A 14225-nucleotide genomic window follows, 5' to 3' on the forward strand; every position below is an offset into this window, starting at 1 on the left:
AAACTCAAAATGGATTAAAGAACTAAATGTAAGACCAGAAACTATAAAACTCTTAGAGGAAAACATAGGCAGAACACTCGATGACATAAATCAAAGCAAGATCCTCTAGGATCCACCTCCTAGAGTAATGGAAATAAAAACAGAAGTAAACAAGTAGGAACCTGATTAAACTTAAAAGCTTTTGCACAGCAAAGCAAACTGAAAGCAAGGTGAAAATACAACTGTCAATGGGAGAAAATCATAGCAAATGAAACAACTGACAAAGGGTTAATTTCCAAAATACACAAGCAGCTCATACAACTCAATGCTAGAAAAGCAAACAACCCAAGCGAAAAGTGGGAAAAAGACCTAAACAGACATTTCTCCAAAGACATACAGATGGCTAACAAAAACATGAAAAGATGCTCAACATCAATCATTATTAGAAAAATGCAAATCAAAATTACAATGAGATATCACCTCACATTGGTCAGAATGGTCATCATCAAAAAGCCTGTAAACAATAAATGCTGGAGAGAGTGTGGAGAAAAGGGAATGCTCTTGCACTGTTGGTGGGAATGTAAATCAATACAGCCACTATGGAAGACAGTATGGAGATTCCTTAAAAATGTAGGAATAAAACCACGATATGACCCAGCAATCCCACTCCTAGGCATATACCCTGAAGAAACCAGGATTGAAAAAGACACATGTATTCTACTGTTCATTGCAGCACTATTTACAATAGCTAGAACATGGAAGCAACCTAGATGCCCATTGACAGAAGAATGGATAAAGAAGTTGTGGTACATAAACACAATGGAATATTACTCAGCCATAAAAAGGAAGATATTTGAGTCAGTTCTGATGAGGTGGATGAACCTAGAGCCTATTATATAGAGTGAAGTGAGTCAGAGAAAGATAAATATCGTATTCTAATGCACATATACAGAATCTAGAATAATGGTACTGAAGAATTTATTTTCAGGGCAGCAATGGAGAAACAGACATAGAGAACAGACTTACAGACATGGGGAAAGGGGAAGAGAGAGTGAGATTTATGGAAAGAGTAACATGGAAACTGACATTACCCTATGTAAAATAGAGAGCCAATGGGAATATGCTGTATGGCTCAGGACACTCAAACAGGGGCTCTGTATCAACCTAGAGGGGTGGGATGGGGAAGGAGATGGGAGGGAGGTTCACAAGGGAGGGACTATATGTATATCTATGGCTGATGCATGTTGCAGTTTGACAGAAAACAACAAAATTCTGTAAAGCAATTATCCTTCAATTAAAAAAAAAATGCGAGACATTACTCTCCCAACAAAGGTCCGTATAGTCAAATCTATGGTTTTTCAGTAGTCATGTATAGATGTAAGAGTTGGACCATAAGGAAAGCTGAGTGCTGAAGAACTGATGCTTTTGAACTGTGGTATTGGAGAAGACTCTTGAGAGTCCCTTGGACTGCAAAGAGATCCAACCAGTCCATCCTAAAGGAAATCAGTCCTGAATATTCACTGGAAGAACTGGTGCTGAAGCTGAAACTTCAAAACTTTGGCCACCTGATGTGAAGAACTGACTCACTGGAAAAGACCCTGATGCTGGGAAAGACAGATGGCAGGAGGAGAAGGGGATGACAGAGGATGAGATGGTTGGATGGCATCACCAACTCAACGGACATGAGTTTGAGCAAACTCTGGGAGTTGGTGATGGACAGGGAAGGCTGGTGTGCTGCAGTCCATGGGGTCACAGAGAGTTGGACATGACGGAGTGAGTGAACTGAACTGAACTAGATGCAGAAATAGTTATAGCCTACTAGATACTAGTTGCGTTCCATTCCACAGTCATAGTTCTTATTCTCTGAGTCTCCATTACTTAGAGATACTATAAAATCTCAAATTAGATATGGTGATGTATAAATATCTGAAAGGAATGGAACAAGCTCAGCATTGCAACTTTCATGCATTTCATTGATTAGATGCTTCATCTTGCTTTATCATGAAATCGATGCTTTTAAGATATAGGTAGTTAAATGGCATTAAGGTTTTTCCTTCTGGTTCTCTTTTTTGGTTTGTTTGTTTTTAATCAAACTCAGTCTAACATAAAGTGAAAATCAACTCAGCTGCAATATTAGAGGCACTGACATATGAAAGTCATTGAAGTACAGAATATTTTAAAATATTGGTGCTTAGAGTTGGAATTTACTGCATTTACTAGTTGGTCTCTAATGTTGGTTTTTAAAAGTTCTAGTGTCCTTTGGCTCTAATTTTAAATTAGAACTCCATAATGTATTAACAGATTTCTATAAGAAGCCCATGACCTTAAAGAGCAATGGCCATAAGAAAACGTGGGTTTTAGTGTCATATCTGTTATAAATTGACCATTGACTTAAGGAAAGTGTGTAATTTTACCATGCTTGGATTCTGCCATCTGTAAAATGACAGTTGGCTTTGATATCTCCGAGATGCTTTGCAAATATGAGCTATTATAACTCCAATGATACATTGTTTTGTCTGGTTTAGAGCATTTGGATATTTTAAATGGAGACATCCATCATTGCTCTAGAGGAAAACTTCACTGCTATCCTGCTTTCTTTCTCTATAAGCCTTTCCCACCTCTTTTGCCTCTCTCCATATAGGACAATGATTTGAGCAAACTCTGGGAGTTGGTAAAGGACAGGGAAGCCTGGTGTGTTGTGATCATTGGGGTTGCAAAGAGTCGGACACAACTGAGTGACTGAACAACAACTGTTTATTACATGGTAGGGACATGGTTTACATTCACTTATTTAATTACAATTCTCTGTTCAGTTCAGTTAAGTCGCTCAGTCGTGTCCGACTCTTTGCAATCCCATGAATTGCAGCATGCCAGGCCTCCCTGTCCATCACCAACTCACGGAGTTTACCCAAACTCATGTCCATCGAGTCGGTGACACCATCCAGCCATCTCATCCTCTGTTGTCCCCTTCTCCTCCTGCCCTCAATGCCTCCCAGCATCAGGGGAGCATCACTCTTTTCCAATGAGTCAACTTTTTGCATGAGGTGGCCAAAGTATTGGAGTTTCAGCTTCAGCATCAGTCCTTACAATGAACACCCAGGACTTATCTCCTTTAGGATGGACTGGTTGGATCTCCTTGCAGTCCAAGGGACTCTCAAGAGTCTTCTCCAGCACCACAGTTCAAAAGCATCAATTCTTCGGTGATCAGCTTTCTTCACAGTCCAACTCTCACATCCACACATGACCATGGGAAAAACCATAGCCTTGACTAGACGGACCTTTGTTGGCAAAGTAATGTCTCTGCTTTTTAATATGCTATCTAGGTTGGTCATAACTTTCCTTCCAAGGAGTAAGCGTCTTTTAATTTCATGGCTGCAATCAGCATCTGCAGTGATTCTGGAGCCCAAAAAATAAAGTCAGCCACTGTTTCTACTATTTCCCCATCTATTTCCCATGAAGTGATGGGACCATATGCCATGATCTTAGTTTTCCGAATGCTGAGCTTTAAGCCAAGTTTTTCACTCTCTTCTTTCACTTTCATCAAGAGGCTTTTTATTTTTAGTTCCTCTTCATTTCCTGCCACAATTCTCTGAACCAGGTATTATTATTCTCTTTTAAAAGTGAAAAAATAAAAGTTCAGCAGGGGCAAGTAAGTTGCTCAATGTCATAAAACAAGTATGTGATGAGGTGGGATTCAGATACAGGTCAAACTACCACTAAAATTTTTATTAAAAGCATGACTTTTCACTAATCTATTTCATTTTCATTCACCCAACAGCTCTCTGTGAAAGGGTCAGGTCAAATTCATTTCCTTTATGAAGTCTTATCATTGCAGGCTGAAATTACCCATCCTTCCAACTGTTGGTATGATCTGTAATGCAGTTTGCTTTACACGTGTGTTTTTACTAGAATGTGAACTCTTTAAGGTCAGTAACAATTCCTTTATTTCTGTGTCATTAGTGTCTGGTATGGAGGCTGGCTGAGTGGTTGCTCAGCAAATGTTTTACTCTATGAAAGAATGAACGGAAGAATGAAATGCCAATTAACCTATTTTTATTTCCTTATGGTGATAAATAGGATATCCTTGTATTATCAATAGTCTAAAGTCATCTAGCAGTAGCTTGTGGATACAGACTGCTAAGTTTGACAAGGGTAAGAACTATGTCATTGTTTTTTAATACTGTGTTCTCAGTACTGAGCTTAGTGCTTGGTGCTTAGTGTAGTAAAGGTGGATGGGTGACAGAGGAAGGAATCTGTATACCCTAAATTTGTAAGGCTTTCTTCCCAGCTCATTTAAACAAACCTTCACTGTTTTGGGGATTTATAGCTACAAATTTAGAGGAAGAGATGCTCTTGGGGCAAGAATGGGGGCTGTGTGATTATGCAAGTGGCAAGGCACACAGGTCACCAGTCCTAAGCTCACCTGTCATCCCCATACTCATTTTGCAGTAGCCTGCACTCATCTGTTAAATAGTAAGACCTCACATTCCAGTTGTAGGTGGATATGAGTAGGGAAAAGAAGGAAAAGACAGGAGGCAGGAAGGAGAAGAGCTGTGGAGTTAAGGAAACAAAAAAAAGGAAGAGAGGGTAATAAGGGTAAAACGGGATTGCAAAGAAGATGGAAGGGTGGGAAAGAAAGGAGAAAAAGGAGGAGGAAGGCTGGGGGATACTGACAACTTTACACTGAGTGGTGCCAGACAACTGCACAGGGCAACGGGGAGCTGGCAGGGATCCCTCACTCTGATTCCAAGGCAGGGTGAAGAACAGTGGGGGTCAGGGTCATTCTTCAGCATTTAGACTCAATTTCCTCACTGCCTGGGTATGCCTGAGTAAGGCAAATGGGCCAATGATGTTCATATGGCTCTAACATACCCACGAGGTAGGGCCTAATGATGGCAGCTCTGAAATGAATATTACTTCTTCTCTTAATAACTGTCATTAGCAAAATGGAAGACAACACAACTAAACAAACAAACAACTCAGTGGTTCTCAGCATCTTGACAATCAGTTTCTCCCAGGAAGGCCTGTGTCTGCTGCTATTTTGGTTGTCCCACAGCACTCAGTTCAGTGGTAAACCCAGCAGACATTTAGTAAATAGTTGGGACAGCTGGGAAATCTTAACATTAAGTATTGTTTTGATTGGGGGGGGGCAGGGGGGACACAGAAAAATGTTTAACAGGTCCTCTGGTGAGAAACCCATCTCTGTTTTGTAGAGAAAAGGCTGAAGACACAATAAGACTCCTAGAGTTAAGTCTTATGTTATTTGTTATTAAAAAGGCAAGGTCTTAAGATGTGCTTTTTAACAGTCTTTAGTTTGGCTGTAATTTAAGATGACTTTTACAAATTAGATCCTAATCCTTACAGACACAGATGGCTGTTACAGAATAGCCTTGCAAAAACACTAGTCATTCGACTTGAAAGAGCATTCAGAGAAGGAAGAAGGGCCATTAACTTCCATCCCACCCCTAGCTCTAGGAGGTCTAATGAGTCCTGGGTGGGCTTTCTGGGTTTAGGTGTGGGTCTGGAATCTGGGTGGGCCTATGGCATCTGTTCTCATTTGGGACAGCCTCTCTAGTTCACTCTGGAATCAGGGATTAGGATCAATCAGACTTAACACTTGACAACATTAACTTGAATGCTTATGTGTGAGTCATCATGCTGGTAACTTCATGGGAGACAGATACGAACATGATATGGACAGTCTCTGTAAGTAATTACAGAACAATAGGACAAGTCCTATGAGAGAGGAATGTATAATCTAAACTGCACTGGATACATAGGTGAGGAGCTTAAGAGAAGGGGAAGGCTTCCCAGAGGAGGTGACATTTGAACTAGGCAGGCTTCCCTGGTGGCTCAGAGGTTAAAGCATCTGCCTGCAATGCGGGAGACCTGGGTTCGATCCCTGGGTCGGGAAAATCCCCTGGAGAAGGAAATGGCAACCCACTCCAGTATTCTTGCCCAGAGAATCCCATGGACGGAGGAGCCTGGTGGGCTACAGTCCATGGGGTTGCAAAGAGTCGGACACAGCTGAGCGACTTCACTTCACTTTCACTTTAAAAGACAAGTTCAAATGGGTCAGGAAAAGTGGGAAGGGTAGATATTCAAGGAAAAGAGAACAAAGTATACCCAAAAGCACAAAGGCATGACAGTCTCTTGTGTTTTTAGGGAAAAGTGAGAAATATTCTCCTGGTGACAGAGTAAGGGGAGGCAGGATTTAAGGTGGGAGAGGTAGGATTGTGGGCCAGATTGTGATGAGTTTTTAAAGCATTCTAATGGGTCTGTACTTATCCTAAGGGAGCAGCAAGCTACCAAAGATTTTTTAAATAAGAAAAAGAATGATCAGAGTAGGGTTTTAGAATAATGATTCTGTGGCAGATAATTTCAGGTTGACCAAGGACCATAAAATGGACCTGTGATGGATACTGGGAAGCTCTTAATTTCTCCAATAGGAACAAGCCTTTTTGGCTAGACATTTTCTCTGAGCAACTGGGCCAAATTTAGTCTAAACTGGCCTTTGGATGAGATGGAAGTAAAAAGGGATCAGGGAGAAGAGATGTTAACCAGATTGAATAGTGTTCTTCAGCAGAGTAAAACAAATGTGATCTAAGAGTAAATTTTTTCTAAGACCAAGTGACTGACCCTCCATTTAGGGCAAATATATACTGACACCTAACATGGTCTACACTGAAAAGGTTGAATGCATGGTGACTAAGAGATCAAGGTAGGCAGGGTGCAAGCCTAAGGACCCTCTGCATTTCACGTCTCAGTTGCCCTGATTCTTTTTAACAGAAACTTTTCACAGTCCACATTTTTATCCTATGGGAAGAAGTTATTAGTGCTGATCATAAGACCCAGCTCCTTTTAAGAGATTCTTCTTCTCACACCACTCCCAGTTCAGTTCAGTCGCTCAGTTGTGTCCGACTTTGCGACCCCATGAACTACAGCATGCCAGGCCTCCCTCTCCATCACCAACTCCCAGAGTCCACCCAAACCCATGTTCATGTCCATCGAGTCGGTGATGCCATCCAATCATCTCATCCTCTGTTGTCCCCTTCTCCTCCTGCCCTCAATCTCTCCCAGCATCAGGGTCTTTTCCAATGAGTCAGCTCTTCATATCAGGTGGCCAAAGTATTGGAGTTTCAGCTTCAACATCAGTCCTTCCAATGAACACCCAGGACTGATCTCCTTTAGGATGGACTGGTTGGATCTCCTTGCAGTCCAAGGGACTCTCAAGAGTCTTCTCCAGCACCACAGTTCAAAAGCATCTTCTGTGCTCAACCTAGTTCAACTCTCACATACATATATGACCACTGGAAAAACCATAGGCTTGACTAGATGGATCTTTGTTAGCAAAGTAACGTCTCTGCTTTTTAATATACTCCCAGTAACCAGGTTCAAAAATTAATCTGAAAGAAAGATTACTTTTAAAAGCCAGGAAGGTCCATAGATTCCATTTCTTTTAGTACTTTCATTTTACAGATGAGGCTCTGAAGGGTGACTTAAAACCAAGTGTTGGAAGGGGTTAATTTGGTTCCTAAGTTATACAAGTTCTCCAAGGTGAGATGTTCATGGTCCAGCATAGCCTGAAAGAAGCCTGAGAGCCAGGCTGATCTTGAACCCCTTGACAGTGCCTCTTTTCTAAGTGTTCACCCATTTAAAGTTCAACTTCAGCCCTAGAATTTAAGGTAGTTTCTTACTTGGCCATGTTGTCCATAGAGCATATGCATGCATGTGTTTCATTATGCATATTTTACATCTTATATAAGAAAAAAGAAGAGGTTAGTAGGTGAGGGCGGTGAGAGAAGGGACAAGGTCCAGCACCTGAGGTCCACTTTAGTCTCCTTGGGTTAGCGATAGTTGCTGGATCTTCATCCTACTTAGGAGATTTGTGGCTGAGTGGCAGAGCTAAACATATACTACTAGCTTCTGTTTCTATCCTGCAAATCCAACAGCTAAAGTGAGGGACTAACTTGGTGAAGGACAGAGAAGCCTGGCGTGCTGCAGTCCATGGTGTTGTAAAGAGTTAGACATGACTGAGTGACTGAATGATGATGATGAAGATGAACCTTGACCAAATTCTTGGTTTTGGTGCTGAAGTCTATGCTATTAAATCTCACATTAGCAGATCATAATGCAGTCACAGAATATCAAGATTTAAAATGTATCTTAGAGATAAGCTAGTATCAGCCCCTTTTCATATAAAGGAGTAACACCAGGAATGATTCCATATATATCCATTACTGCCAAAAAGGGATAATTCAGTAGTGCTTTATTACCTTCAAAAATAGAAAAATCACTACCTTACAACACAAAATATTCTTTTCTTAGAAAGACCAAATTTGCCTCCCAATAACTTTCAACTTACTGGTCCTACTTTATTGTTGGAGTCACACAAAATCAGATTCCAGTTTTTATTGGTAGGCTTTCAAACAGCTGAAGACAACAATCACATCTCCCATGGTCATTCCTTCTCTAGAGAAAAGTATTTCCCCAAATGATATGATTTCCTGTTTCCTTGTCTTCCTAACTGCCCTGCTCTACATAAGCTCCTATTTCTTCAAGTGACAACAAGGAGTTTCAGCATGGAGTCTAATGACTACTCAAAGGTAGTTTATTTTTGTACAGAGTTGACTAGGACTTAAGTTATTCTCTTGATGGGATTATACATCTAAAAATGCAGCTGGCTTTTTGATGGCAGTCATAACACATTATTAACATATATTCACCTTAATTTAACCATAATAACCTCTATTCAAGCATGATTTTTCCATCTCAAACTTGAGCAATTTGTTTTCTAAGTCTATGCAGGCATCTCTTTCCATATGTATATATTTCTGTAAAATTTTTCTAGGTTTCACTATTTTAAGGGATTCCTGAATCTCGTTTTTCATAATCCATAAATATGATAATGTCTTCATTTAAGTTGCCAATAAGTATGGTGAATAATTAGATTAAATATAGAATCTTTTGGTTCCCTCCAGGGAGAGGACAATCTCTTAGCCAGCAGTTTCTGGACACATCTATTTAATCAGTAAAGAATCTACCTAACTGTCGATTTATATCTCTCTACTTTTCTCCAGAATATTGTGAGAGACTATCAAAAGCCTTACTGAAATACAGATATGCAGTGAATTCAGGTCACCCTCCCTGACTTCCCAGGCTAATAAGAACTATCAAATTACAAAACAGTCTTGGTTTAGCATGACTCTTTCATGGTGAACCTACAGTCATTGACCCTGATCTGAGTGTTAAGTTGTTCAGTTCATAATTCTCAGATCTCCTATAGGATACAGAGATGAGATCTTGGGAAAGCCTGCATGAGTGCTGGAATAGGGGGAAATCGTTAGGAAGGAAGAAAGACCTGGTACTTAATTCCTTACCGAGGCTACTAGGCACATGTCTGCTGGCCTGGGAAGCCATACCTTCTCCAAAGGCTGAGGAGAGAATGGTGTGCAGAACAAAGAAGGACTCATCAGTGCTCGGTTTTGTGGTAAGGTGTGCCATGGCACTTTGCTTGGACTACTTTGTCTAGGCTTAATGGTACACTATCTCCCATCTGGATGTACTTCTGAGACAGCTGTGGGAACTTACATCTCTCCTAGGAAAGGTACTCAGTAACTTGAATTCATCCCATGGAAATCCTTTGGAAGCTACGAAATCAAAGACGATCTGGAGCTTATTGCTGGCTAGGAAACGCCGCTCGAGGAACTCGCCGCTTGGGGTCCGGATCCGCAGTTTGCTCACAGGCTCAGCATTTTCTTCCTTTGGCTCAGGAGGCAAGGCCTGCTCTAAGGAGAGCCTGATGGCCTGAAGAGGGCAAAAACCAGGTGTTAAACTGTTGATAGATGGAACTGTGGGGGGTGGGGGAGGGAGACACTAGAAAAACCTGCTGGCTTCTAGAAACCCATCAAAAAGTCACTGCCCATTTATTAATTAAGCCTAATACTTGAACAGAGAATGAGATAGCTGGATGGCATCACCAACTCTGTGGACATGAGTTTGAGTGAACTCCGGGAGTTGGTGATGGACAGGGAGGGCAGGCGTGCTGTGATTCATGGGGTCGCGGAGAGTTGGACACAACTGAGCGACTGAACTGAACTGAACTGAACTGAATACTTGAACAACAGAATCATGTGTTTTTCACCTTTTTAAATATTAGCCCAATATACAAAGTAATTAAAATAAACCCCATCATGATGACATATTAAATTGATTCGTAACGACATAGAAAAGAAATTAATTTTTTACTGAAAGGCTCAGTATTTGTGACTGAGGAAATAGGTATCAAACACCCAATTGCTTCCTTTCTGCGGTATGAATTAAGGCTATTAGAAGCATTTGCAAAAGCACGCATGTGTGCATATGCACACACACACAGATGGGGATGTGGAGGTGGGGGGAGAGAGAACGAAAGAGAGAGAAAACATACATTTCCCAAGTAGAAATGGCTGATGACTTTGTAGAATTCTGGATAAGATATTAACAATGAAATAGAGGAATGATTCTGCTTGGGGTAATGAAAATTTTTGGAAATAGTGGTGGTGGTTGCAAAATTGTGAATGTAATTCATGCCATTTAATTGCACTTAAAAATGGTTACAAAGGCAGATTTCTGTTATATATATTTTATTTCAATACAAGAAAATGGAATGGAAAGAAAAGAAATTAAAATACCAGGTATACTGGAGCAGACTATGGTCCCAGTTCTAGACTTGCCACTAAATTGCTGTCAGATTTGGCCAAGTCCAGATCTCTGGATCTAGTGATGGCAGATTCAAACAACTGAGGGTAAACTGTTGGGCGATCTCATGGCTAGGGTTGGGCTCTAGTTCTTAACCTAGTGTTACGTTGTTTCCCATTCAAGACACTCCAGCAGAAGGAAGTTAAAGGTCTCTGATGTCCCTGCCTATGGCAGAAACTCACTAAAACCATTTTGTTCCTAGCACTGGGGGAGGTTCCTTAGACAAATAAACCTGGAATAGGCATGCTTAGCTTCACAGAAAGTAACCAGTTGTGTTCCTGGTTACTCTCACTCTTTCATGTTTCCAATTTTCATCAACAGGAAAAATAAAAATTTCCCCCAATTAATTTACAACTATTATAATCAAGTAATATGAGAGAGAGAAATTGGGATATACATTTTCTAAAATCTCAACACAATTTTCCAAGTTGATGTCACTCTTCCCTTTGGAGAAAGGACAATCACAAAAAACACTCTATTAAACAACTCTCAGGTAAAAGGGGAAATATAAATGAAAACTACAGACTATCTAGAAAACAATGACTATTAAAATTTCATATTCATATTAGAATGTATGGGATTCAGTTAAAGCAGTACTCAGAGGAAATTTGTAACCCTAAAATTCTTATATAATTCAAAAGGAAAGAATAAAAGATAATTAAGAATGAGGGTTAATTCTGCGGGGATGACCCAGAGGGAGGATAAAGGGAAGAGGGAGTGGGGAGGGGGGTTCAGGAGGGGGAACTTATGTAAACCCGGGGCGAATTCATGTCAATGTATGGCAAAACCAACCAATATAATATTGTAAAATAATTTGCCTCCAATAAAAAATTAATTAATTACAAAAAAAAAATAAAATAAAATGAAATTAAAAAAAAAAAAGAATGAGGCTTAAAAAACTAGGAGGAAAAAAACCCAATAAAACAAATGTAAAGTAAGCTGAGAAGAAAATAAAACTAAAAGCATGAAGTAATTGCATTAGATAAAAAGAAGAAAAACATAACTAGTAGCCAATAAATAGGCTGCTTCTTTGGAGAAAAATCAATAAACTTACAAAGTAATAAAAAGAAACACAAAAATGGAAACCTACAGAAGTGGGGTAAACAGGGTGGAAGAAGTGACAGCATTTTCTGAATACGCTGTTTAATATTTTTTACTTCTGACTTATATAAATGTGTTACCTGTTAAAATATATTTAAAACAACTAATAGAACAAAATCTGCTCAGACTGTAGTATGAATAAGAATTAACTTTCTGTGTTATTTAGATAATCTGGTTGGTTCTTACATTGAAGTATTTTCAAAAAGGCATTAACATTTTCTGTACTATATAGAAAATCTAGTCTTTTCTATGATACTGAGGTCACTTTCCTTCTGGAGGCACTGAATTAATACCAAGCTAGGAAAGGTTGGGGGCGGGAGGAGAAGGGGACGACAGAGAATGAGATGGCTGGATGGCATCACTGACTCTGTGGACATGAGTTTGAGTGAACTCCGGGAGTTGGTGATGGAAAGGGAGGCCTGGCGTGCTGTGATTCATGGGGTCGCGGAGAGTCGGACACAACTGAGCGACTGAACTGAACTTCATCCTGTGTGCCAGTCATGTCTGACTCTTTGCAATCCCATGGACTGTAGCCTGGCAGGCTCCTCTGTCCATGGAATTTTCCAGGCAAGAATACTGGAGTGGGTTGCCATTTCCTTCAAAGGGGATTATAAACATGGGATTATATACACAACATATGTAAAGTTCCCAGTGTGGTGTCTGAGACATAACAGGCTTTGGTTAATGGTTGCTTAGGGTTATACTGGCTAAATAGTGCTACACTTTCATTTTTAATATGGTGAAATTGATACTCAGAAATGGAGACAAAAATATTGTTTAAAAACCAGAAGAATAGAAAGTTAAATCAGTTACTTTTATCTTTTTTTTTGGATACCACAAGAGGAAGTTTATCTAATATTAGTGTTCTGAGTCAGCAAAGAGTTTCAGCAAAATATTTTCAAATATTATTTTAGTAACACTGTCATACGTTAAAAACCCAATGAAGAGATGAACCTATGTACATCAAAATTAAGGTCCAATTATGTCTATTACAGCTTTCAGTATACTATATTATTGATACTTATTTGTTTAATGTCTGGCTTTCCTACTAGCCTGCAGGCTCTGTAAGGACGTGAGAAGATGTTTTACTTTCTATTATAACTATAGGGCATAGTACAAAATAGATGCTCACTATATATATTTGATAACAGAAGCAAAAAACTAACATGTTAACTGATATACTGCATGTAAAAGTGCTCAGTGTGGTAATAAGCACATAGTAGGTGCTCAGTAAATGCTAAAAGAATCTGAATATCATGGCTTCTATTTCCAGGAACCAAGAACTGAACACCCAGAGTTTCCTTTCTTTGAGATTGACTTCCTCCAGCAAAAACTGTTCAGATTAAGTTTCTACATGTGTCCTACAAGAGCCAGCTAACCAAGAGTTATTTAAAGGTTAAACTACCTCTATGGATTAGTTACATACATTTTCTAAACTATTTTTCCTGATTATAAATGTAATATACATTTACTGTAAAAACCAGAGTAAGTGATAAGAAAACATTACTAATTAATATCCAGATTTACCACCAGTGGCATTAAGTATATTCATAGTGTTGTGTTGCCATCATCACTATCTGTTTCTAAAACTTTTTATCACCTCACAATCTCTTCATTAATTTTCATTTAAATACACATTTTAAACTTTTAAAAACAAAATTTGAATCAGTGTTATACACAGCTGATACACAGTATCTTTTGTTAAAAGTTGCGTTTTGTCATTGTTTCAAAGTTTTTATTGACATATACATGAAAAAGTGCACATATATTAAGTATAAAACTTGATAAATTTTCAGTAAGTGAACATTTCTGTATAACTAGTACCCTGATCAAAGTTCTCAAAATCCTTTCGTCCCCTTCTTGAGAATTACCTTCCTTAAAGTTAATCACTATCCTGACTTTTAACACAGAAGTTTAAAAAACTTTAGTCTATTAAATATAATATATGGTTAGAAAACAGGCTTTTGGTATGACAACCAGAGGTTCAAATCGTGGCCAATAGGCATATGACAGTCTTTATGAACTTCAGTTACCCTATTTAACAGGGCCAATAATATCTTCCACATAAGGGTGCTTGTATAAAATGGTCACATTTATAAAACACTTAGCAAGTGCTGACACACGGTCAGCACTCAAATTAGTCAGACGTGCCCAGCACTGAAGTTCATGCCGTAACACTGTGCACAGCAACAACTGTTGGTGTTGTTATCATTATCCCTTTGCATCTACTTTAAATCAGAACTTAATGTGATATTTCCTGGTTTCTCCTCCTGTTTCTCCTTTAATCCACCTGTCTGCCTGCTTTCTATTTTGACATTTCCCTGCACAGTATAACAACAGATGCTACATTATTATCTGAACTCAACCAATTATACTATAGACAAATAAACAACAGTAGCTCATTA

At 39.2% G+C, this 14225-nt stretch overlaps 1 protein-coding gene across 3 annotated transcripts in view; it reads right to left on the reverse strand.

Annotated features, from left to right (window-relative positions):
* Window positions 1-14225, reverse strand: part of FAF1 (Fas associated factor 1) — a 514461-nt gene that overhangs the window by 35556 nt on the left and 464680 nt on the right. For 2 of the 3 annotated variants that reach the window (XM_055403873.2, XM_055403871.1), the window contains exon 18: window positions 9571-9786. The exons of the other annotated variant lie outside the window; for it this stretch is intronic. In XM_055403873.2, the coding sequence (XP_055259848.1) occupies window positions 9571-9786 (216 nt within the window). The remainder of the gene's footprint in view (window positions 1-9570; window positions 9787-14225) is intronic. 3 annotated transcript variants of the gene reach the window in all.

The sequence above is a fragment of the Moschus berezovskii genome, chromosome 4 (assembly GCF_049115385.1).
Source record: "Moschus berezovskii isolate FMDL1 chromosome 4, NW_MosBer_1.0, whole genome shotgun sequence".
Taxonomy (NCBI): Eukaryota; Metazoa; Chordata; class Mammalia; order Artiodactyla; family Moschidae; genus Moschus; species Moschus berezovskii.